The sequence below is a fragment of the Mus caroli genome, unplaced genomic scaffold, assembly GCF_978045245.1.
Source record: "Mus caroli unplaced genomic scaffold, Mus_caroli_1 scaffold_18, whole genome shotgun sequence".
Taxonomy (NCBI): domain Eukaryota; kingdom Metazoa; phylum Chordata; class Mammalia; order Rodentia; family Muridae; genus Mus; species Mus caroli.
In genome coordinates this window covers 5,661,233-5,686,823 of record NW_028227273.1, presented here as the reverse complement: position 1 = coordinate 5,686,823, position 25,591 = coordinate 5,661,233, and the positions used below count along the sequence as shown (strand labels likewise).

Here is a 25,591-nt window from a genome sequence, read left to right as displayed (position 1 = left end):
TTGGAACATCTTCTGGATATATGCCCAGGAGAAGTATTGCGGGATCCTCCGGTAGTACTACGTCCATTTTTCTGAGGAACCACCAGACTTATTTCCAGAATGGTTGTACAAGCTTGCAATCCCACCAACAATGGAGGAGTGTTCCTCTTCCTCCACATCCCAGCATCTGCTGTCACCTAAATTTTTGATCTTAGCCATTCTGACTGGTGTGAGGTGGAATCTCAGGGTTGTTTTGATTTGCATTTCCCTGGTGATTAAGGATGCTGAATATTTTTTTCAGGTGCTTCTCAGCCATTCGGTATTCTTCAGGTGAGAATTCTTTGTTTAGCTCTGAGCCCCATTTTTTAATGGGGTTATTTGATTTTCTGGAGTCCACCTTCTTGAGTTCTTTATATATATTGGATATTAGTCCCCTATCTGATTTAGGATAAGTAAAGATCCTTTCCCAATCTGTTGGTGGCCTTTTTGTCTTATTGACAGTGTCTTTTGCCTTATAGAAGCTTTGCAATTTTAGGAGGTCCCATTTGTCAATTTTCCATCTTACAGCACAAGCTATTGCTGTTCTATTCAGGAATTTGTGCCCATATCTTCGAGGCTTTTGCACACTTTCTCCTCTATAAGTTTCAGTGTCTCTGGTTTTATGTGGAGTTCCTTAATCCACTTAGATTTGACCTTAGTACAAGGAGATAGGAATGGATCAATTCGCATTCTTCTACATGTTAACCTCCAGTTGTGCCAGCACCATTTGTTGAAAATGCTGTCTTTTTTCCACTGAATGGTTTTAGCTCCCTTGGTGAAGATCAAGTGACCATAAGTGTGTGGGTTCATTTCTGGGTCTTCAATTCTATTCCATTGGTCTATTTGTCTGTCACTATACCAGTACCATGCAGTTTTAATCACAATTGCTCTGTAGTACAGCTTTAGGTCAGGCATGGTGATTCCACCAGAGGTTCTTTTATCCTTGAGAAGAGTTTTTGCTATCCTATGTTTTTTGTTATTCCAGATGAATTTGCAGATTGCACTTTCTAATTCATTGAAGAATTGAGTTGGAATTTTGATGGGGATTGCATTGAATCTATAGATTGCTTTTGGCAAGATAGCCATTTTTACTACATTGATCCTGACATTCCATGAGCATGGGAGATCTTTCCATCTTCTGAGATCTTTAATTTCTTTTTTCAGAGACTTGTAGTTCTTATCATACAGATCTTTCACTTCCTTAGGTAGAGTCACGCCAAGGTATTTTATATTATTTGTGACTATTGAGAAGGGTGTTGTTTCCCTAATTTCTTTCTTAGCCTGTTTATCCTTTGTGTAGAAAAAGGCCATTGACTTGTTTGAGTTAATTTTATATCCAGGTACTTCATTGAAGCTGTTTATCAGGTTTAGGAGTTCTCTGGTGCAATTTTTAGGGTCACTTATATATACTATCATTTCATCTGCAAAAAGTGATATTTTGACTTCTTCTTTTCCAATTTGTATCCCATTGATCTCCTTTTGTTGTCGAATGGCTCTGGCTAGGACTTTAAGTACTATGTTGAATAGGTAGGGAGAAAGTGGGCAGCCTTGTCTACTCCCTGATTTTAGTGGGATTGCTTCCAGCTTCTCACCATTTACTTTGATGTTGGCTACTTGTTTGCTGTAGATTGCTTTTATCATGTTTAGGTATGGGCCTTGAATTCCTGATCTTTCCAAGACTTTTATCATGAATGGGTGTTGGATTTTGTAAAATGCTTAATCCCCATCTAACGAGATGATCATGTGGTTTTTGTCTTTGTGTTTGTTTATATAGTGGATTATGTTGATGGATTTCCATATATTAAACCATCCCTGCATCCCTGGAATGAAACCTACTTGGTCAGGATGGATGATTGTTTTGATGGTTTATTGGATTCTGTCAGCGAGAATTTTATTGAGGATTTTTGCATTGATATTCATAAGGGAAACTTGTCTGAAGTTCTCTATCTTTGTTGGATCTTTTTGTGGTTTAGGTATCAGAGTAATTGTGGCTTCATATAATGAATTGGGTAGAGTACCTTCTTCTTCTATTTTGTGGAATAGTTTGTGAAAAACTGGAATTATATCTTCTCTGAAAGTCTGATAGTCTACAAAAACCCTCCTGGACCTGGGCTTTTTTTGTTTGAGAGACTATTAATGACTGCTTCTAATTATTTAGGGGATATAGGATTGTTTAAATCATTAACCTGATCCTGATTTAACTTTGGTACCTGGTATCTGTCTAGAAATTTTTCCATTTCATCCAGGGTTTCCAGTTTTGTTGAGTATAGCCTTTTGTAGAAGGATCTGATGTTGTTTTGGATTTCTTCATGATCTGTTGTTATGTCTCCCTTTTCATTTCCTATTTTGTTAATTAGGATGCTGTCCGTGTGCCCTCTAATGAGTCTGGCTAAGGGTTTTTATATCTTGTTGATTTTCTCAAAGAAATAGCTCCTCATTTGGTTGATTCTTTAAATAGATCTTGTTTCCACTTGGTTGATTTTACCCCTGAGTTTGATTATTTCCTGCCATCTACTCCTCTTGGGTGAATTTCCTTCCTTTTGTTCTAGAGTTTTTAGGTGTGTTGTCAAGCTGCTAGTGTGTGCTCTCTCTAGTTTCTTTTTTGGAGGCACTCAGAGCTATGAATTTTCCTCTTAGAAATGATTTCATTGTGTCCCATAAGTTTGGGTATGTTGTCGCTTAATTTTCATTAAACTCTATAAAGTCTTTAATTTCTTTCTTTATTCCTTCCTTGACCAAGGTATCATTGAGAAGAGTGTTGTTCAGTTTCCACATGAATGTTGGCTTTCTATCATTTATGCTGTTATTGAAGAACAGCCTTAGTCCATGGTGATCTGATAGGATACATGGGACAATTTCAATATTTTTGTATCTGTTGAGGCCTGTTTTGTGACCAATTATATGGTCAATTTTGGAGAAGGTACAATGAGGTGCTGAGAAGAAGGTATATCCTTTTGTTTTAGGATAAAATGTTTTGTAGATATCTGTTAAATCCATTTGTTTCATAGCTTCTGTTAGTTTCACTGTGTCCCTGTTTAGTTTCTGTTTCCAAGATCTGTCCATTGACGAAAGTGGTGTTTTGAAGTCTCCCACTATTATTGTGTGAGGTGCAATATGTGCTTTGAGCTTTACTAAAGTTTCTTTAATGAATGTGGGTGCCCTTGCATTTGGAGCATAGATATTCAGAATTGAGAGTTCCTCTTGGAGGATTTTACCTTTGATGAGTATGAAGTGCCCCTCCCTGTCTTTTTTGATGGCTTTGGGTTGGAAGTCAATTTTATTCGATATGGCTACTCCAGCTTTCTTCAGACCATTTGCTTGGAAAATTGTTTTCCAGCCTTTCACTCTGAGGTAGTGTCTGTCTTTTTCCCTGAGATGGGTTTTCTGTAAGCAGCAAAACGTTGGGTCCTGTTTGTGTAGACAGTCTGTTAGTCTATGTCTTTTTATTTGGGAATTGAGTCTATCGATATTAAGAGATATTAATGAAAAGTTATTGTTGCTTCCTATTATTTTTGTTGTTAGAGTTGGCATTCTGATATCGTCTTCTTTTAGGTTTGTTGTAGGATTACTTTCTTGCTTTTTTCTAGGGCTTGGTTTCCGTTCTTGTATTGTTTTTTCCTCTTATTATCCTCTGAAGGGCTGGATTTGTGGAAAGATAATGTGTGAATTTGGTTTTGTCATGGAATACTTTGGTTTCTCCATCTATGGTAATTGAAAGTTTGGCTGGGTATAATAGCCTGGTGTGGCATTTATGTTCTCTAAGTGCCTGTATAATATCTGTCCAGGATCTTCTGTGTTTCATAGTCTCTGGTGAAAATTCTGGTGTAATTCTGATAGGCCTGCCTTTATAAGTTACTTGACATTTTTCCCTTACTGCTTTTAATATTCTATCTTTATTTAGTGCATTTTTTGTTCTGATTATTATGTGTCGGGAGGTATTTCTTTTCTGGTCCAGTCTATTTGGAGTTCTGTAGGCTTCTTGTATGTTCATGGGCATCTCTTTTTTAGGTTTGGGAAGTTTTCTTTTATAATTTTGTTGAAGATATCTGTTTGCCCTTTAAGTTGAAAAATCATCATTCTCATCTACTCCTATTATCCGTAGGTTTGGTCTTCTCATTGTGTCCTGGATTTCCTGGATGTTTTGAGTTAGGATCTTTTTGCCTTTTGCATTTTCTTTGATTGTTGTGCTGATCTTCTCTATGGAATCTTCTGCACCTGAGATTCTCTCTTCCATCTCTTGTATTCTGTTGCTGATGCTGACATCTATGTTTCCAGATTTCTTTCCTAGGGTTTCTATCTCCAGTGTTGCCTCACATTGGGTTTTCTTTATTGTGCCTACTTCCCTTTTTAGGTCTAATATGGTTTTGTTTATTTCTATCACCTGTTTGGATGTGTTTTCCTGTTTTTCTTTAAGGACTTCTAACTGTTTGGTTGTGTTTTCCTGTTTTTCTTTAAGGACTTGTAAGTCTTTAGCAGTGTTCTCCTGTATTTCTTTAAATGAGTTATTAATGTTCTTTTTGATGTCCTCTACTATCATCATGAGATATGCTTTTAAATCCGGGTCTAGGTTTTCAAGTGTATTAGGGTTCCCAGGACTGGGTGATGTGGGAGAGCTGTGTTCTGATGATGGTGAGTGGTCTTGGTTTCTGGTAGTAAGATTCTTACGTTTGCCTTTCACCATCTGGTATTCTCTGGAGTTAGTTGTTATAGTTGTCTCTGGTTAGATCTTGTTCCTCCCGTGATTCTGTTAGCCTCTATCAGCAGACCTGGGAGACTAGCTCTCTCATGAGTTTCAGTGGTCTGAGCACTCTCTGAAGGCAAGCTCTCCTCTTTCAGGGAAGGTGCACAGATATCTGTTGTTTGGACCTGCCTCCTGGCAGAAGATGAACGCCTGAAACAGGGCCTGTCCCAGAAGCTGTTAGCTTCTGTAGTCCACACTCTCATCTGTGCAGGCAGACTAGTCATGGAGAGCTCCAGGAACCAAGATGGCTTCCCCAGGTGCTCCGGCAAAGCCCTCCTAGGTGGGAAGGACACCTGTCCTATTTTAGGGAAGGTGCCCGGATGCCTGTAGCCCAAAATGGGGTCTGCCTCAGAAGCTGTCCTCTAGGGACCTGGGGGGTGTCCTCCAACTCCTCGCCCAGGTGACCTGGTGCTGGCACCGACTGGAAGGGACTTGTGATTCTGGTCCAGCTGGGTTTTCTGCTTCCCTAATGCTGTCTCAGGTCCCACATGATGGGAATGGAACAGAACTTTTGTTCCACTCACTGGTGGTCTTAAGATCACTTGGAGAGTCTTCTAGGGGCCTTGGGGTGGTGTCTGCCAACTCCGTGCCCAAGGTGACCAGGTGCTGGTGCTACATTTCAAATGCTATCCCGAAAGACCCCTATACCCTCCCCCTGCCCTGCTCCCCAACCCACCCACTCCTGCTTCCTAGTATCTTGTTATTTTTGTAGCACCTGTAACATAACTACTTTAGAATTCCTATTTTTATAGTTAAGAGCGTCAAGACTTAGCAATGCACAGGTTAAGTTCTAAATTTGAACCAGGAATAATTGTTAGAACATGACTTTTATCTTAGCCTGTGCCATGCCCAACGGCAAATGTCTCACTTTCCTTAAAGTCATTGACGCAGAAACACAGGCCTGTGAAGAACGTACTATTTTTTTATTATTATTAGATATTTTCTTCATTTACTTTTCAAATTTTTATCCTCTTTCCTCACTTCCCCTCTGAAAACTCCCCTATTCCATACCCACCCCACCTCCCTGCTCACTAACCCACCCACTCCTGCTTCCGTGTCTTGGAATTCCCCTACACTGGGACATCGAGTCTTCACGGGACCAAGGGCCACTCCTCTCATTGATGTCCCACAAGGCAATCCTCTGTTACATATGTGGCTGGAGGCTTGAGTCCCTCCATGTGTACTCTTTGGTTGGTGGTTTAGTCTCTGGGAGCTCTGGGGGTACTGGTTGGCTCATATTGTTGTTCCTCCTATGGGGCTGCAAACCCCATCAACTCCTTGAGTCCTTATCTAGCTCCTCCCTTGGAGACTCTGTGCTCAGTCCAATGGATGGCTTGAGCATCCACTTCTGTATTTGTCAGGCACTGGCAGAGTCTCTCAGGAGACAGCTATATCAGGCTCCTCTCAGCAAGCTCTTGTTGTCATACACAATAGTGTCTGGGTTTGATAACTCTATTAGGGATGGATACCCAGGTGAAACAGTCACTAGATGGCCTTTCCTTCAGTTTCTGCTCCACACTTTGTCTCTGTATCTCCTCCTATGGGTATTTTGATCTCCCTTCTAAGAAGGACAGAAGTATCCACACTGTGGTCTTCCTTCTTCTTGAGCTTCATGTGGTCTGTGAATTGCATCTTGGGTATTCCAAACTTCTGGGCTAATGACCATTTATCAGTGAGTGCATACCATGTATGTTCTTTTATGATTGGGTTACCTCATTCAGTGAAGAAGTTTCTATTATCAGCCACATTTTGCAGATAAGAAAACAGCTTAGGGGCTTCATGGTGCTTTGTCTGCTAGAAAGTGGAAGACATGATATCTAAAGCCAGGCTTTCAGCTCGTACCCTCTTAATTATATTCTTCTCAGCATACTTTCTTGTCTACATAGGGACTCTCAAAACCTAAAGACCATCCTGATTAGATTCACAGCCAATGCTGTTGCCAAGCATCCACCTTTGGAGACTTTCTTCAATGCTGACATAAGAGTAACTTCAATCAAACTACCAATTTGAGGCAAGCAGTTACTTTTATATCACATTTGGGAGCTACAACAATGTTAATATTTTAAACAGTTTGCAACCCTTTCCCACAACTCATTTCTGAGATGAATTATTTAGAAAGCTATTTCTTAGGTACAATTCAACTTTGCTTAGGTGGAAGTTCACAAATTTCAAATGATAAACACATAATTGAGGTGTCATTGTGCTCTGAACACTGGAGAGGTTTACATAGGCTCTCTCTTTCAACAGTACACATCTCTGATTGGAGAATGGACTGGGTGAGAGCCACACATTGGTGGCTTTTGTTCTTCATTCTATCCCTCATATAGTCTCTTGAGTTTCAAAAGACTTCTTACTGCTTTTTGAGAACCAAGAGCAAGACAAACTGTGTCAAAAAAAAAATACCCATTTCAGAATCTGCCACGTGATACATGTTTAATATGAATTTCCCTGGGCATCCTGCCCCAAGTAGTTTTGCTTTGTTCAGTTTAATCACTGTCTCAGAACCTCCTGCTTTAATCTGTGAGACAGATCTGTCAAGAAATATCATACAGCGCTTTTGTAAGCAAATGAGTGCAAGGTGAAAGGGCTTTGTGAAGTATTGATTTCTGTAACCCACACTGGTGACCGTTGCCCTTTAACCTCACAGCACTGCCCTTCATGCACCACCTTCCCTTCGTGACAGTGACTGGAGGTGGCACAGTGATAGTGCTTTTTAGTTTTCTATCTTCTTTTTATGTGCATGTGTGTTCAGTGTATCTGCTTATGTGTTTGTGAATTCAGGCAGATGAGCACACATATGTGCTCATGAACACTTGGGTGTGCAGAATCCTGGAGTTGATGTGGGGAATCTTTTTTTTTTTCCTTTTTTTTTTTTTCCCGAGACAGGGTTTCTCTGTGTGGCCCTGGCTGTCCTGGAACTTATTCTGTAGACCAGGCTGGCCTCGAACTCAAGAAATTCGCCTCCCTCTGCCTCCCAGAATCTTACTCAGTTGTTTCCCACCTTATTCCACTGAGGTGGGGTGTCTCTTAGCCAGACCTACAGTTTTAGGATATGGCAAGTTTTGTCAGCCAGCTTGCTCTGGGATGGCTTGTCTCCACTTTATAAGGCTGAAACTCTCACTGAGTCACTGTGCCTTCCTGCTATTCACATGGTATGATAGTTAGCTTTAATTGGCAATTTGACACCACTTAGAATCATCTGGAAAGTGAATTTTAATGAGGGCTTGTCTGTATTGCCTCTGTAGCATGTCCCCGGAGGTTGCTATAATTGAGGCAATTGATGTGGAAAGTCTCAGCTCAGTGTTTGGCAGCACCATTCCCCAGGCCTGGAGTCCTGAACTGCATAGCACTGGATACATCAAGCTGAATACAAGCAAACAAGTGAGCATGCATGCATTCTTTTATTTCTTCTCTTGACTGGATGTGATGTGAGAAGCTGTTTCAGAAGTTTCAGTCTTGACTTCTCTACTATCATGGGCTGTAACTGGAAGTGTGAGTTGTGGTAAACCTCTTCCCATAAGGTACTTTTATCTCAGCCATAGGAATGAAATGACCACATGTAGGTTCTGGAGATCCCATTACTAGTCCTCTTGTTTGTGTTGCAAGCACGTTAATCACTGAACCCCTTCTCTTCATTTCCTGATGAGATCCAGGGAGCTTAATGTTCTCATAAGTAAGGCCAGGGCTGTAACCTGGTCCCTGGACTCTTCTGTTGGGGATAACACATATCCCTAATCTGGTGAGTGGATCTGGGTGGTTTGGTTCTTGCCAGGGAGATAGTGATGAATGAACCTTATGAGAAGGTTGCCAAGATGCTCCTCTCACAGGCCCACCAACGTTCTGTTCTCTACCCACATCCCCATACCCCAACTAGATGAGGGAAGAGTTCATTGCCTCCAGAAATAGGCACTATCTGTGGGTTGATCACCGTGGGTGAGCGTGTGATTAAACCACAGTGGAACATTTACTCAGTGTCTGCTGAAGAGGAGACGATTACTCTTCAGAGCATTTCTTACATTGCTGCTCTCACTCTGAAAACAGCCGCTGCTTCTCTCAGCTTCCACGCCAGGTCCACATTCTCATTAAGGGCCTACTGTGTGCTGATTTTGGCCCTTCGCAGACTCAGAGAGGACTGGGACATGGCACGTGCTCTAGCTAGGGTCTATGTATAACCCAAGGCAGGCATTGCCTGCCTATTCATTGCTCTTCAGTCATGAGTTAGGTGATTCTACTGTTTGCTGAGCCCAGGGATAGTTTCTTTATACAGTCAAATTCTCATAGAGGATATCACTCTTCCCAGGCAGAGTCAGGGCTTGTGGAACTTGGCTAGAATACATCTGTTCTAGGAGTTTACAACCTATATTAACTCATGTCATCTATATTAACATGCTATAGATGTTAATATAGATGACATGAGTGAGTGTGTAGAAGTAAAGAGAAAATGTAGCTTTCCCACAACAAGTGGGAAATGAGAGGGGAAACTAGTGACACAGCCAGCAAGCTTATATTACAACTAGGTAGCTCTAAGAGCGAAATGACCTCCACCATTTCCTCCTTCTGTCCTTCTGTCCTTCCCATCCGTGCTGCAATGTTCTGGGGATCTCTCTCCTTATGCATTGGGGATTTAATGCTAATGAAAATTTGTTTCCCATCCTGTTAAAAAGGAAAGGAAAAAGGCAGGCAGGCAAGGAGAGAGGGAGTGAGTGAAAGAGTGTGAGTGACTTTGTTCCATGTCCTGTCTACTTTTGCTGCCTATTCATCTTCTGGGCAAATCTTATGGAGATGGTGGCCCTATTATGTGTCCTCTCCCAGAAATAACTGCAAGTCTAAAGGTATCTATGTGGACACAGCCAGAGCTGGAATGAGAAGCAAAAGTGTATAGGTCCCCAAGTGTGGGCTTTGCTACTGCCTTTCCATATTCTACTGCCCAAGCTGTTTCTTGGTGTACTTGAGCCTGAGATGGGATGTATCAGGCCACCTCCAATGGCTGCTGGATGCTGTCTGCCTCTGTACACCTGTTCCCATAGCCAGTGCCTCTCAGGTTTTGATGAGGTGGTTTTGTTTATTTGCAGGGATCCATAATAGCAGGACTGCATCCTACGGTTGCACGTTAGCACAGGAGCTGAGCTTTAGCTGACTGGAGTTTCTTAGTGCATCTCCAAGTCTTCAGCAGTTAAAGCCCAGGGAAAGCAAGCTTTATATTTGTATGTGGAAATGCAGGGCTCTATCATGTACTAGAGACAGATCTGTCCTTGTCTCACAGACAGATCTTGTTCTTTTGCATTCAGGACAAGAGTAACATTGAGGACCTCATATATGTGAAACTTACAGGTAAGCAATCAAGTACTTGATGGCTGAAAGAGATCTTAGGGGAGCTAGAGGTATTTTCCCCCTGACCATCTCTCTGAAGTACATTTGCTAATTTTGTTTTTCAGATGAAGAAATGTGGGAGGGTTAATACACCACTGTCTAGGGAGGGGGTGAAGGAAGATGGCACTAAGAATGAGGAAGAAACTGAGCTAAGCTCCACTCCCCAGCATCCTTTTGTGAACTATTCTCATATATGAGTTTTAGTGAGGAAATGGAGGCCAGTATTATTTCCAAATTAATGAGAGTGGGACACACCTCACTTATAAGAGCTATCCTGAGCAAATTATATTACAGAGAATCTGCAGGTCTGCAGGAGTCTCTGTCTGTCTGTCTGTCTGTCTGTCTGTCTGTCTGTCTGTCTGTGTCTCTGTCTCTGTCTCTGTCTCTGTCTCTGTCTCTCTCTCTCTCTCTCTCTGTGTGTGCGTGTGTGTGTGTGTGTGTGTGTGTGTGTGTAGACAAATAGTTGAAGCTCAGAGATCACAGGCCACTGGTGAGCTCTGGATTAAGAGACTCTGCCTTTAAAAAAATTGGAGAACATCAAGGAAGGAACTAGGTATTGACCTTTAGCTTCCACATGTGCATTCAGACACTTAAACATATGTTTACACTCACACATATACACTAGACACATATAATAAATAGAAACAAACAGGAAAAATGCTAATTACTCTGGAAAGAAGAATATAAAACCTGAGTGTGTTACTAGGAATGGTTAGATCAGCTACTTTCTTCTCTGATGGAAAAGACTTAGATTCTTGCAGAAAAAAGCTTTCTGCATGGGGAGGAAAGGTTAACAGTATAAAAATATTGCCAAAAATTACAATCACAAGAGGTTCTTGCCTTTGGGAGTGAGCAATCATGCTCAGATGGAAATCTTACCTTGAAGAGCTGTGTTATCTTGGACTTGACAATGTGAAGCAAAGTCAGATTTGGAAGGTTGGTTACTGATAAAATAAGTAATTTTGTAGTCTTCATTGTGCCCAAGCATCTTAGTAGTTATGGCAACATCCTGAAATGCAATCCTGACATCCCAGAAGACAGCTAATAATTTCATCTTAATAATCACTGTGCCACGTAAGATGAATAGACCCTTGATGAATATCTTCTGTACCATGGTTGTGCATGAGGTACACAGGGGATGAATCAGGGTAACGGTGTGGACCAAAATAATTTCAATTGCATGGACCATGTGACCTGTGATTTTCATTGTCTTTCAACTGTTGTTACCATCCCTCTACCTCTGGTTAAGGCAACTGGTCATTAGCAAGTCTCCTTTGAGTATAGCTTGCTATAGGGTATTCTACAATCCAATCACCATCATCACACCAATCTACTGCTCACTAGGCTTGAAGAGCTTATTGTTTCCTACTCTATTAGGGCTAAACTTTCCTGCCTCAGGATTGTCTCCAATTTTACTTAGCCACATGTACCAAAACTTGACACCACTTGGCTGTATGTGGTCTCCTTTCTCCTGGGGCTCAGTTTCTCCGTATTTGTGTGCCTTTCATATTGCACATATTTACTCTCTCCTTTTTTTCACACAGGATATTTCTCCTACTCCTTCTTCTTCTGTCTTTCTAAATTATGTGATTACCTCACTCCAATGTGTTATTCCATGACTTTTCTGGCTTAGGGCACTGGGTCAATCCTCTCATACATGATAAGCTCTACTGATATTGTTATGTCAGGAGTATAGTTTTTTTTTCCTTGAAGAAAGAGTGACTTATAGATATCTCAGAGATCCTACATAGAACTGTCTACTCTAGGCTTTCTCAGTCAGCCTTCTCCCAACATTAGTCTCTTTGATATACATACCAGCCACTGCAGACAGGATTGCATGGCTGAGGACCAAAAGGACCAGAGTGGTCCATTTTATAGGAACAATGCATATTCTGGTAAGAAAAAGCCCTATAAGGGATAAAACAGCCTCGACTGCTGAGGGGCTTGTCTGTAAGAAAACTGCTGAAGGGTTCTCAGCTATAGATAGCCTGACAGCCACCATAAGGTACTTTAGAAGAAGTTTAAGGCCTTACATCTGAAAGGAAGATGGTTGTCTGTGGTGGCTTGGGGACAGGGGACACAGCAGTGTGACATGCTTACTAAATGGAATTGTAGTTTAATGAGTAGCAAAGACCACCACCCAGGTGCCTGGGAATTACATTGACAAGATGCAAATGGAAGAGAATATTGTAGAAACCTTATTTACAGATCAATAGATAATCTTTCATACGTAAAAGGTCAGCTCCAGGAAGGCAAATCATTAAAAAAAGAAATACTGCCTGCAAATAAAATATTGACTTAAAAAATCCATTCAGATGAATTCTTTGGTGCATATGCTTCTGATTAAAGAGCTTTTCTTTATTTATAAGCTTTCTTTCTTAACCACTTCTGGTTCCTCTGTGAAACGTGAAGGCACTGATGAAGAGTGCTGACTTCTATTTGTCCTGAATTCTGTGCTATCAAATAAACAGCATGAAATGGAATCAGTACGGAGAACTTCAGAACAACATGTCTAAGTGTGTGTGTGCAGCAATTAGGATGCTCAAGTCAAATGGCATCTCATCCCTGCTCCTTGATAATTTCCTGCTTTTGGTTGAACTGATGCTAAATATTTATCCTGGCTTAGGAAAGCAAAAACCAAAATGACATCAACATAAAGAACAAACAAACAGTAGCCCAACCCTATGCATCACTACTGAGTTCTTATCCATTCTATGTTTTTCCTTTGTCTTGAAGAAAGTTTCTATCATCCCAAAGAATTTCTGAAATTGTCTCTTTCATGACTTAGCTGCTAGATCACAAAGCAGATTGATTGCTGTGGCTATGACACGAATAAGCATGCACCAGGAAGTACATGAGGGACTAAGCTCGGTCCCTTCCTGCTCATCACTTCAATCCTAGTCCTCCTTGTGACTATATGTGGAGAGAAACTATTTGGAGACAATTCAGCTTTGGTGAAGTGATAAGACTGGGGCTCTCACCTTACTGAGTTAGTCTTTATAAGAAGCAGCATCCGAGGCTTACTCTTACCTATTCTTGCTTTTTTTTTTTTTTTTTTTTTTTAATATTCATACCCTCTTTGCTATCTGAGGATGTGAAGATGAGGCCATCTACAAGCCAGGAAGAGATCTGGGAGAGTGGCATAATCTTCCATTGTCTTGATTTTTTTCCTAGTCTCCATAATTGAAATAAACTTTTGTTTAAGTGGCCCCATCTTGTGTATTTTAGTATGGTTGTCAGATTGGATTAATGCAGAATAGAAGCTTAACTAGAAATTGTTTCCCTGAAAGAACCTTCTAGATGAGAGATCCCACTGTGTATTATGTGATCTGTCTTAGTGGCCTGGAAAATATTTCAAAAGAGCAGCAGTCTGAGCCATGGTATTGCTGGTTAAAGTGCTATTGGAGGGCAGAGTTGTTTAACCCTCCAGGCGCTATCAAGTGTGAACTGCATGCTGAGGTGGTATGCATATCTGGGGAAGGTTTAGTTTTGTTAGGAGCCGAAAGGCTTAATTAATATATACAATTCCTATTTCAAGTTCCTATGGGAAGAGCCATAGGACTCCATATGTAAGAAGATTCTATATGGTATAGAATTATGTCACTACTATGCAATGGATGTTTCCCCCAAATTTATGTAGAAACCCTACAGCACAGTGTGATATTATAAAATTATGTATAGAAATGGGATATTTCCTCTTCTCCCAATAGAAAGAACACACACGAAAGAGGACCCTCTCAAAGAATAGACCACTGAGCACCTGATGTTAGATTTCTAACCTCTAGACAATTGAGAAATATTGACTTATGATTTAAACTATCCAGCTTATGGTATTCTGTTGTAGTAGTATGAACTGATCAAGATAATAATATTTTGGTGTGTTTTTCTTTTTATTTATTTTTTCTTTGCAGGGCAGATCTTTTAACAATAATGCAATCTTTCCAAATTCCTTACTAGATATTTTGTTTTTCAGAAAGCAGGTTTAAATGATGAATAATCTTCTTAAACACAATGTGGCTGGAACTAGCTACTATGATCTGTCTGTCAACAGCAACAGGAAACAGGTAGGATCAATATAGAACCCAATTGAGCATAGGGATTTGAGCAAATTTCCAGGTTTTGTGTCCATGAAGTCAGTCTTCTTCTGATAAAGACTCAAGAGGAAAGATCATGTCAAAGTGACAAAGGTCATGAAGAAGAGACTGGGCTTGATGAAAATTGACACAGGTGTTATCTCCTCTGAGGTCAAAGGCTGAGCTTTGGGTTTTTTCCTATTCTACTGATGGTCTCCTGGACCCTTCTCTTGTACAGTGAATTCCATATCTGCATCCTACAAGTTCCTCCTTTGTTGAGTGTCCCCATAATGAAGAATGAATGGTGATAGCCATAATGTATGGGCCAATACCAGTTTAATTCTAGTTTTATTTTTCATGGTACTTAGGTTTGATCTTAGACCTTACACTTGATAGGCAAGCACTCTATAGCTGAGATATATCCCCAGCCCCAGAGTGAAATTCTGGATGCTTAGTTTCAGAGTTTGGAATGGTTCCTCTTAGTCCTCATTTATCTGCTGTATTGTGCTGTTTTTGGACAGGCTATGAAATATGTGCATAAAGTTTTCCTTATGAGTCTGTCCTCTGCAGTAGAGGGTGGATTAGGAGTAGTTTGCCACTGGATCTATCCCTGAAACTCTGTTTGACCTCCCAGAATTCTTTTGTTTTGCTGCAGAAGGGTCTATGGCCCCATGTTCTACTCAGATATCTTCTAAAAGGTAGGAGGTAGGAAGATAGAAGGAAGAACAAAAGTGGACATCTATGTAACTGCACATAGTGTGTGCCCATGCAGCTGGCTTACCTATAACATTGCTTAGAGAAAATCAACCTTCTGTTTTCTCTACATAGTTCCTGGGATTCCTGTCAGGGATAAGGCATACAAGGCTCAATGGATTCTCATCGACCAGCTCTGTCCTAGGCACTTGAGGTCAAATTGACCCAGTAAACTGCTGGTTTATGCTTCTGCTAAATTTTTTGCTTCCTTTCCTTTCCCCTGGAACTGGCAACAAGAATATAGTTTTTGCCTTTAAAAGCTCCCAGCAGAAATCATTCAGGGCTACTCTTTGAGACCTGTTTCTCTTCAGCCAGTCACAAGATGGCCTGATAAAGACTCTCAGATTTAGACTCTGATTGTGTCATTGGGGTCCTTGCCCCATGACAAAAGGCACAGTGAAAACTTTTTATATACTTGGATTGACTGTAAAGGTGTCCTTCCTCAGGCTCATTTTTCTTTCCTGTTTTACAGCTCTATATCATGACTATAGCTTCTAATGTCAAGAACTGACACCTATTTCTCTACCTCTTGAATTCAGACCGGTTCTGTGAATTTCTGTGTCTAACAAAGTGCACCAGAAGAGATGGTATACTATTCAGGGTATATGCTGAAAAGCTTGTACTTCAAATGTCTCTCTTGGAGCTCTGGGATCTCAGTGTATATAAGCCTACCCAAGCATGGTGGAGATGATCATTATTAGAAGGAGAGCTGAGTCATTCCAACTGGTACCATTGACAATACCCTGCCCCAGATGACTTGCAGACTTGCTAGAGATGCATGAGTATGTTTAGCTGATGTCAAACAAACCAAGTCCTGGTCAACATATCTATTTGGCTGAACAACTGACACAGGTAAAAAGTGATAGATGGTTATTGCTTTAAGGCTCTAGGCAGCATTATTATGTTAGCAACTTACATGCATTATTATTTCCATTCTTTTGACAAAGAAATAAGCTATGAGGTCCTTGCCTCTAACAAAAGGTAGTGAATGGACTCAGAAAGTTTAACTCCAGGGTCTAGATTCCTTTCTGCTACTTTGTAAGATCTCATCATAACATTCAAATAGCTGTCAAACGCTCAGCTAAAGTAAGTCATTTGAGTGTAGGAAACTGTTTTGCTGATGGGGACAGGCCATGGGATGGAGTTCAACATTAGAAATCCCTCTGTTGATAAAATACCATGACAGTTATTGACTAAAATGTACAAAACAAAGCACTGTGAACTATCTGAGAAAACTACTCCTATGCAAAACAAGTGAGACAAACAGTACCTTTGAAGTCAAGGTTACAAGATGAAATTTGGCTGAAAGTTTAATTGCATCTCATTAACCCTAAATTATGATTGAGATGTAGACAGTTTGCGTGACAATCCTGTAAATGTGAAAGACATCCTTCATTTGAAAATGAAAACAAAATGCTGTTACATTAGTGGACTTTGCTTATTAAACAAAACTAAACTCACTTCCAACTGTCTTCCCACCTTTGCTTTGGTCACTCCTGCCCATCCTCGATGAAAAAGCAATAATTCCTCAGAGCAACAACTGGAGATTTTACTAAAATACGAATGCACAACTCAGTAACAGAAGAGTGAGGGGATGTATGAGCTCTTACAGATATCGGAGACTGGGAAGATTCTGGAAGGCCTCAGGGTTGATGTACAGCAGATTGTTAGCCTTTTCAATCCTACTGTAAAAGAGGAAGGTGTGTGTAAGCAACTTGAATGGCATGGAGTGTCATTTATTTTTCATGTTATACAGAGTAAATCAGCAAATAATTACTGAAGTCATCCATCCATGTATCTATCCATGCATCCACCCATGCATCCACCCATGCATCCACCCATGCATCCATGCATCCATGCATCCATCATACATACATACATACATCTATCCATGCATCGTTTCAGCAAATGCAGTAACCTTTATTATAGAAATCTGTGCAAAATGAGCATCCACCCTGTTGATTTAACAGTTAGCACTTGGTCACTGTACTCTACTCCATTTTTAAGCATGGGGAGAGCTGAGGGTTTTACTAGTACCAATGTCTCAGAAACAGGATGAACTAAGAATTGGGAAGTGACACTAACACGGGGAACTTAACCACAGGATGGTTTGCAGACAAGAAAGGAACATTCTGACAACCTAGGAAGGGTGAAAAGAAGATGAGAGGGGGACAGAAGGGATACAGATGATGCAGCAAAAAGACTAGAGAAACAGAAATGAATTGGTAAAGAAAAAAAATCTGGTAGCCTGGGAGAAAAGCAACTAACCCCTGTCTCTAACTTAAAGCACCAATTTCCTGCAGACAGCATCTGGCAGGAGACCCTCTTACACCCATTTTGTAGAGCAAGGTGGTTTCTTCTTGCAGATGGGGAATGGGGACTTCTGCCTAGTGTTTTTGACCTGTGTTATGTCCTGATCAATAGTCTGTAAGTCAGCCTGCTCATACTTGGATTCCCTCAGAGAACCTATCTTTTTCTCATCTTGCTGGATCAATGTGTATTTGCAGATATGCTCCTGTTAATTACTTCCTTCCTGTTTCATTAGCTTTTATATTGCAGTAGCTTGTAGCTAACCACATCCAAGTACCAGGCAATTAATCATTTAAACACAGCCAGTGTTGCACGGGATTGAAGACCTCCCCATGCAAGGAGGAGATGTGAGAACTGTCCCATTAGCCCTACTGTCCACTAGACGGGATCAAGGGGTGTGTTACATTGTGCCTTTGGTTCATTACTCTGATATGCTTTGTGGACTTTGATACCCCATCAGGTCTCTTTTCATAACTAGAGTAAGGTGAAGACATGTGAAGAGAGAGAATAAGGACAAGACATTAGTGAAAACAAGGAAGCATGAGGTAGGAGGTAGAATGAGTAGCAAGAAATCAGCAGAGTATCATTTCTAAATAACTCCTTAATCTCGGTCTGTCTTTCTGTCTCTGTCTCTTTCTATCTCTGTCTCTGTCTCTTTCATACACACACACACACACACACACACACACACACACACACACACACACACACGCACGCACACACTGGCATGTTGCTTACATTTCATGCAACTTGGGTAGGTTGGAGAACACGTCTGCCTCTATTACCTCCAAGACATCATTCTGAGAGATCTCTCTGCAGCAGAAGAAAGATAATTCAGGTTAGTTTAGTTTTCCCCCATAAACCTTAGAAGGGCTCAATTAGAGCCTGGTGCTTAGGAGGACTCATAAGACACAAAACTGCCTTCATTTCCTCAAGTCAGCTGTAGCAATAAGTCTAAACTAATATACTTGATGCTAATGTTTACAGAACAGTGAGATAATAAATCTGGGGTAGTGGTTCATTTAGAGATTAGACATTCTTTAGCTGTAGTAAACAAAGCAGGAGGGAGGTTTACTTGAAGGTATTTACAGTGATATACTGGATGAAATCAAACTAAGTTTCTTAGCTCAGGGGTCAGACAACTTCCTCTGGTCTACCTAGTACATATCTACTGGCTTTATGAATCATTTATTTGTCTTTGTGGATTATTTATTGATCTGCCTTGAAACTACCAAAAACAATGAAGTTCCAATAAAACCATAGGAAATGAATTGTTTGCCAATAAAACTTTATTTATTTAAAAAAAATGGGGCTAAATTTGACCCAAGGGCTGTGGTTCATTGAACCTGCTCTTGACTCTGGAGCCAGGTTCTCTGTTAAACTACATGTGTAAATTTTCATTCTTGCTCCTTCTTCCTTTCTCTAGGGATCTGCCCTGGTCATTTTTGCTCCCTTTCTTAAAATTATTCAAAAAATTTTTGTTAGAATAAAATAATGGCATTTTCAAAATGTTTGTCGATGTAATTGTAACATTAGATCCATATGATATATGTACATATACGTACGTGTGTGTGTGTGTGTGTGTGTGTGTGTGTGTGTGTGTGTGTAAGTCTTTCCCAAGTCCCACTGCCCTTCACTGCCCCATCTCTTTTTTCAGCAGTCTTCTTCCCCTGCCAAGTCAGACTCTGCTCCATTTTCACAGCACATACATCCCACCACCCTCACATGTTCCTCCCTCCTGCTTCCTGTAGACATCTTCTCTCCTCTCATGGTTCTATTGGTCCTTTTATGTTCTACACACACACACACACACACACACACACACACACACACACACACACACACGAGGCATACATACTACACACGAGAGAGAGCATATGATACTTTTTTCTGGGTCTGGTTTATTTCACTAAACACAATGAACTTCAGTTCTATCCACTTTCTGGTGAATTCTACAATTTCACTTTTTGTTATTACCAAGTAAAATTCCATTGAATATATGCATCACACTGTCTTTATTGGTCTGTCTATCATTGCTGGACTCTCAGGTGGTTCTTGACCTTGGCTGACATGATGCTGCATCAATAAAGGTGGACATATCTCTATCTTTGTTGAGTGCTGACTTAGGGTCTTTCAGGTATATCAAGAGTGAGTGGTATCACTGGATCGTTTTGTATTTCTAATTTTAGTATGGTTCTACTTTTAATTCTTTTCAGGAACCTAATCCACATGATGGTACCAGTTTACATGATGCCTAACATTATATAAAGTTTCCATGTATTCCACATCCTTGTCAGAATTTGTTAATTGTTCTTTGAGAGTAATGATTCTTGACTGGAGTGAGATGGAATATTAATTTCCATGATGGTTTAGGTCTTTTGAATACTTAAAATATTAATCATTTGTACTTTTTTTTTCTTTGAGAACTATCTGGTTGATTAGTTCATTCATTGCCTGGAGGTTTCTTTCTGTTGTTTCTTTTTAGTTCTTCTTAGGTTCTACATATTAAAATCATATCAGATAGACAGGTAGCAAAGATTTTCTCCCAGGCTTCAGTAACTCTTTACTCTAGCTATTGTTTCTTTTGTTGTGAAGAAGCTTACTAATTGTATGGCAGTTCTTTTGGTGAGGTCAGTATTAGGGATGGTTTCTTGTGCTATTGGAATCCTATATCTTGATGTGTTTTACCCGTGTTTTACTGTAGCAGTTCCTAAGTGTTTGGTCTTCCATTCAAGTCGCTGATGTTTTTGAATTGCTCATTACGTGTGATGACCTGGATCTGGTTTTATTTGTGTAATCAATTATTTTTAAAAATAAACATGTATTAAAACGTATCCCTCATCCATGCTAGTGATAAAGTAAAGCTTGCCTTTGGTACTACTGACGGCTTGGCATAAAACACCCTATGGTTCAGACCCTAGATTTTCTTCCTTTTGGAGAAATCTGAAGGCTGTGGAGAAGGAAGGCTGCCGTGAAGAAGCCAGAGCCTTTGAGGAGACAGGGTGGCTGAATATTTATGAAGTGTCTCCCAGATGAAACAGGCTCATATTAGGCCACTTGGGAAGACTCATGAAGTTTTAATGCTTCAGTTGCCTGTCTCAGGAAACCTCCCAGACAGCATACATTCAAGTAGGCTGAGGTAGAAAATGCTGTCTGCTGGCCTGGCCTGGTACTTAGAGTAAGAGTTCTAAAATGGCTCCAGAGAGCATCTGTAGGGTAGAGACGGGCACAGTTGGCTGAGGGTAGTGAAGTAGCTGTCTTAGAGAGAGATGGAGACTGAAGGTACATGTGGACCTGGGGTACCAGCATCATTTTCACAAGCTGGTGAATTAGGGTTTGTAAGTGGAAAGCTCTTACTTAAGCATTTGAACTTGTAAAGGAAGGGAAGGAGTAGATAGGGAGGAGAGCCTAAATCTAAGTGGGATCTATGAGACACTGTCCTCTGGCAACATTCCCAGCTTTACCACCAGCTGAATATCATGCTCCTGCTGAAACTTTGTCTAATTTTAGAACACATCTACTTAACCAAACTCATGTCTGGATGTTTTAATTTTGTTTAAAAAATACCCTGGAAATTATGAGCATAAACTGGCTAAGAAGCATTCCTGATCTAAGTCTTTCAGTAAGTAGTTCCCATGTCTTACTGTCAGCTTTCAAGACTGGAGAGTAATGGGACTGGTGAGTGGGCCCCTGGCCAGATGGGGTGGGCAAAGAGGACAGAGTGCAACAGTAGAAATCTGAAGAAATTCCTAGGTCTCCTTCGAGTTCAACCCCCCTTCTCTCTCTAGTTATTTCTGTGATCAATTTATCGTGTCTTTACTGTTTATGAGAGTTGCAGACATCCCCTTGAATTTGCCGTTTTGGTTCTGTATGCAGAACCATCTCTGACTGTCAGCAGGTCTTGCCCACTTTCTTCTGCCTCTTCATACCATGGAACATTCTGGTCCTTGGATTCCTCATTGCGAAATGAGGAGGTGGGTGAGATAGTCTGCTAATTCTTTTCCAGATCATAGCAATGGGTCGCCTCCACGAGCACAGTGCTGCAGAAGGTTAATTTTTGGAGGCAAGGAAGCTTAATCACATCCTACTAAGCTCCACCTCTCTCCCAGTTACATCATCTCTTAACCTGAGCATCATAAACCCCACCTCTCTCCAGTCATAGGAACTAAATTTTCAGCACATGTACCTTGAGACAATTGAACCATAATTCAACCATAGCACTGAACATTTGATTTCATATTATCTTCTTTCCTACAACTCATATGGCTGTAGAATTAGTGAGGCTTTTAACCCTAAGCCACAGGCTGTTGTTTTGTTATTCTGTAAACCGGTGGTAACTCAACTCAAAATGAAAAGTGTCAGATTTTGGTAAATTTATATAAGCTGTAATGGTGGGGATGTTCATGACATTGTAATAGCCAAGTACTAACCAGTCTCAATCCAAGATCAGGTAAGACTGAATACACTCAGCCATAGATACATTAGTATCACTCTATGATGGGTTAAATATTTGTGCTGGATTTATAACCACATTCAAATGCTCAGTTATTCTCTTGTATTCTCTTTAGTAGGAAGCTGTAAAAAATGACTAAGTGGCTATGACCACTTGCTGCTCTTGCAGAGGACTGGAGTTTGGTTCCCAGCACCCATTCCAGAAAGCTCACTTCTTCTTCTAATTCTAGTTCTAGGGAGTTCACCACTCTGTTCTAGCCTCTTCAGGTACTTGTAATTCTATGCTCTTATTTAAGTACAGACAGACATACATACACAAAATTGAGAGAGCCGGGTGGTGGTGCTGCATGCCTTTAATCCCAGCATTTGGGAGGCTGAGGCAGGCAGATTTCTGAGTTTGAGTCCAGCCTGGTCTACAAAGTGAGTTCCAGAACAGCCAGGGCTATACAGAGAAACCCTGTCTTGAAAAACCAACCAACCAACCAACCAACCAACCAACCAACCAACCAAACAAACAAACAAACAACTAACCAACCGACCAACCAAACAAACAAAAAGAATAAAAAGTTTATACTAGGAACATTGAAACATCCTTTTCAGTGTTCAATGTTCAAAAGTACTGAACGTGAACACCACTGTCTTGGGCAGAAGAACACACATCTGAGGCATGCAGGGCTTTCTGAAATCTCCTTTTCAACACTTGCCATCCCTCTCCCAAACCCATGCCACATGCAGGCATAGTTCTCCTATTTTATACATCATGGGTTTCATACACAGACAGAACCTTTAATGTCACCTTCCTTAATTTCCAGTGAAATGATTTCTAATCTTCTATGGTCACCAGACTTTTTCTCAGATATGGCTATTCTGTCATTTCAAGGGCTTCATTGTATAAACACAGTGTCTATGGCAATGGGAAATAGAGACAGGGGTACACTGTTAGCTTTAGGACAATGGGAAAAACACAAGCAAGTTCTTCTTGTTTGTTGTGCCTTAGTAAAACAATACCACCAACAAAACAAAATCTGAAACAAAGGCTTAAACCACAGACTAGACTTACAGTCATGTGCTAGGTTTGGTCTAGGTGCCAACCAACAAAGGTGTAAAGGAAAACCTCGAATAGATGTCCACTCTGCTGCAGTCCACCAGATGCCACAGATGCCTACAGAAAATGTGGTGTATTTACACAATGGAGTACTACTCAGCTATTAAAAACAATGAATTTATGAAATTCTTAGGCACATGGATGAATCTGGAGGATATCATCCTGAGTGAGGTAATCCAGTCACAAATGAACACACCTGATATGTACTTACCAATAAGGGGATATTAGCACATGGATGCATCTGGAGGATATCATCCTGAGTGAGGTAATCCAGTCACAAATGAACACACCTGATATGTACTTACCAATAAGGGGATATTAGCCCAGAAACGTAGATTACCCAAGATATAATTCACAAACCTCATGAAACTCAAGAAGAAGGAAGACCAAAGTGTGGACATTTGGATCCTTCTTAGAACGGGTAACAAAATACCCGTCAGGAGGTACAGAGATAAAGTGTGGAGCCGATGCTGAATGAATGACCATCCAGAGACCGCCCCAGCTGGGGATCCATCCCATATACAATCACAAAACACACACACTATTGTGGATGTCAACAAGTGCTTGCTGACAGGAGCCTTATATAGCTTTCTCCCGAGAGGCTCTGCCAGTGCCTGACAGATAAAGAAGTGGATGCTCACAGCCACCCATTGTACTGTGCACAGGGTCCCCAATGACGGAGCTAGAGAAAATACCCAAGGAGTTGAAGGGTTGAGGGGGTTTGCAGCCCCTTAGAAGGAAAAAAATATGAGCTAACCAGTAACCCCAGAGCTCCCAGGGACTAAACCACCACCCAAATAGTGAACATGTTGGGACTCATGGCTCCAGCTGCATAGGTAGCCAAGGATGGCCTAGTCAGTCATTAATGGGAGGAGAAGCCCTTGGTCCTGTGAGGGCTCTATGTCTCAGTATAGGGGAATGCCAGAGCCAGGAAGTGGGAGTAGGGGGGAGTGGTTAGCAAGGGGAGGGTGGAGGAGATAGGGGGATGGCGTTTTCAGAGGGGAAACCAGGAAAGGGGATAACATTTGAAGTGTAAATAAAGAAAATATCTAATTAGAAAAGGGAATGACTTTAACAGTACTTTTCATCTCTGTAAATAACACATCTTTAATTAAATCTATTCATACCATTGACAGGACAGAAATGTTAATATAAAACTTTGATGAACAATTTATTTTTAAATTACTTTTAAAGTCACATCTATTACTATAGATCTGTGTAATTTAAGACTTTTTGTCGTTATAATAATTATCTCAATAAAACAGTTCAAAGGAGAAAAAAACATACACAAACACAACACACATTGCATGCTTCGCAAATGAAAAGACATAACATAAAGCCATATATTATGCACACACACATACACACACACACACACAAACACACACACACATATATAATATATTACACATTCTGAGTATAGTGTGTTATACAATATGCATTACATTATAAAATTATTTATTTGTAATGTAATATATATGAGTACATGTTAGTACAAATACAGCCACATATCTTCATGATAGTATATATGTAGTACACACATCCTGACTTTTCTTGTATTTTTATCTAGTCTACTTTCTCAGTTCTAGAAATGTGCTTTGCAATGTAAAGTCAGAAAATGTCAGTGAAAACTCTCATGCAAGTGTCTTCCAGAGATGTTTGTAAAGCTCTTCAAATTCACACCATACCCTATCTAGTATCTCTTAAGGTTGACTCAGAGGCTTTAACATAAGAGCAGGATTTGAACCCACTCCATCTAATAGTCAGTTACCGCTGTAACATTACCGAGAGTCTGCTCGTGTTGATAATAGTCACCTCCAGGGTTATCTAAGGACTGAATCATCTTTGTACCATAAATTCCTTGTTTGATAGCAAATTCAAATATTACTATGCCTGCCGGAACACATGCCTCACCTTCAGCTCCTTAAGACTGAATTCATCTAGGCTAATGAGTTCAGGAGATGTTGGCCTGGGTAACCACAGAGCTGGGGAATGGATGCTGGCAAGTGTCCTAGGAATCCTTGAGTCCTTACACAGAGAAATTCAGAAATTTCCTATTTGCTTCTATAGGTCATTTGCAGACTTCAACTAGGCTATGGTATTGAGCCAACCCTCAGCTCCATTCTGACTCCTAGAGTAAGCCTGGCCACCTGTTTCATTGGCCACACATAGGACATTAGGTAGAACAAGAAGGTTCCTTGGCATGGAAAGCCACTCTTCCTGCAGCTATAACCAAAGAAATATGCTGTTTCTTTAGTTAGAGGGTCAATTTAAGTGCAACAGTTCACCTTTAGAGGGACCCCTCAGATGACAACAGGCAAGTCCCTTTGCTTCCTAGCCTATGAGGGTCCTTCCTCTTCAGAACTCTTTCCTTATCATGGGCATGGCCAGTTTTTTTTTTTTTTTTTTTTTTTTTTTATTGCTGCGGTTGCTTTAAAGGACACCGATATAATTACCCTCAGTGGCTCAGCCTAATTGTACCCACTGGGATCTTATCTTGAATATGGTCATGCACATATTGATATATTCTTCACCCTTCTTCCCGGCAGCAGAATAACGGGATGAAAAATCATCAGAGCAGTCAATATGTATTAAGGGTTTGTTATGTACCAGACCTTTTTCTCCCTGTGCTTGAAGCTCAGAGCTGCCTCAGAAGGTAGGTGTTGTCTTTTAAAGAAAAACAAAGAGAGGTTTTCTGAGGTCCTCTTTACTGCCCAGTTAGCTTATCCAGTCAACAGGGAATATGGTCCTATCCTCTCCAAAGCCGCA

At 40.6% G+C, this 25,591-nt stretch overlaps 1 protein-coding gene across 5 annotated transcripts in view; it reads right to left on the bottom strand.

Moving 5' to 3' along the window:
- The window catches only part of Fshr (follicle stimulating hormone receptor), a 201,506-nt gene that overhangs the window by 42,737 nt on the left and 133,178 nt on the right, over positions 1 to 25,591 (bottom strand). For 4 of the 5 annotated variants that reach the window (XM_021186441.2, XM_085832743.1, XM_021186442.2 and 1 more), the window contains 2 exons: positions 18,004 to 18,078; positions 16,566 to 16,640 (listed from right to left, as the gene is read on the bottom strand). In XM_021186441.2, coding sequence (XP_021042100.2) covers positions 16,566 to 16,640; positions 18,004 to 18,078 — 150 coding nt within the window. The remainder of the gene's footprint in view (positions 1 to 16,565; positions 16,641 to 18,003; positions 18,079 to 25,591) is intronic. The other variant, XM_085832741.1, reaches the window with a different exon arrangement.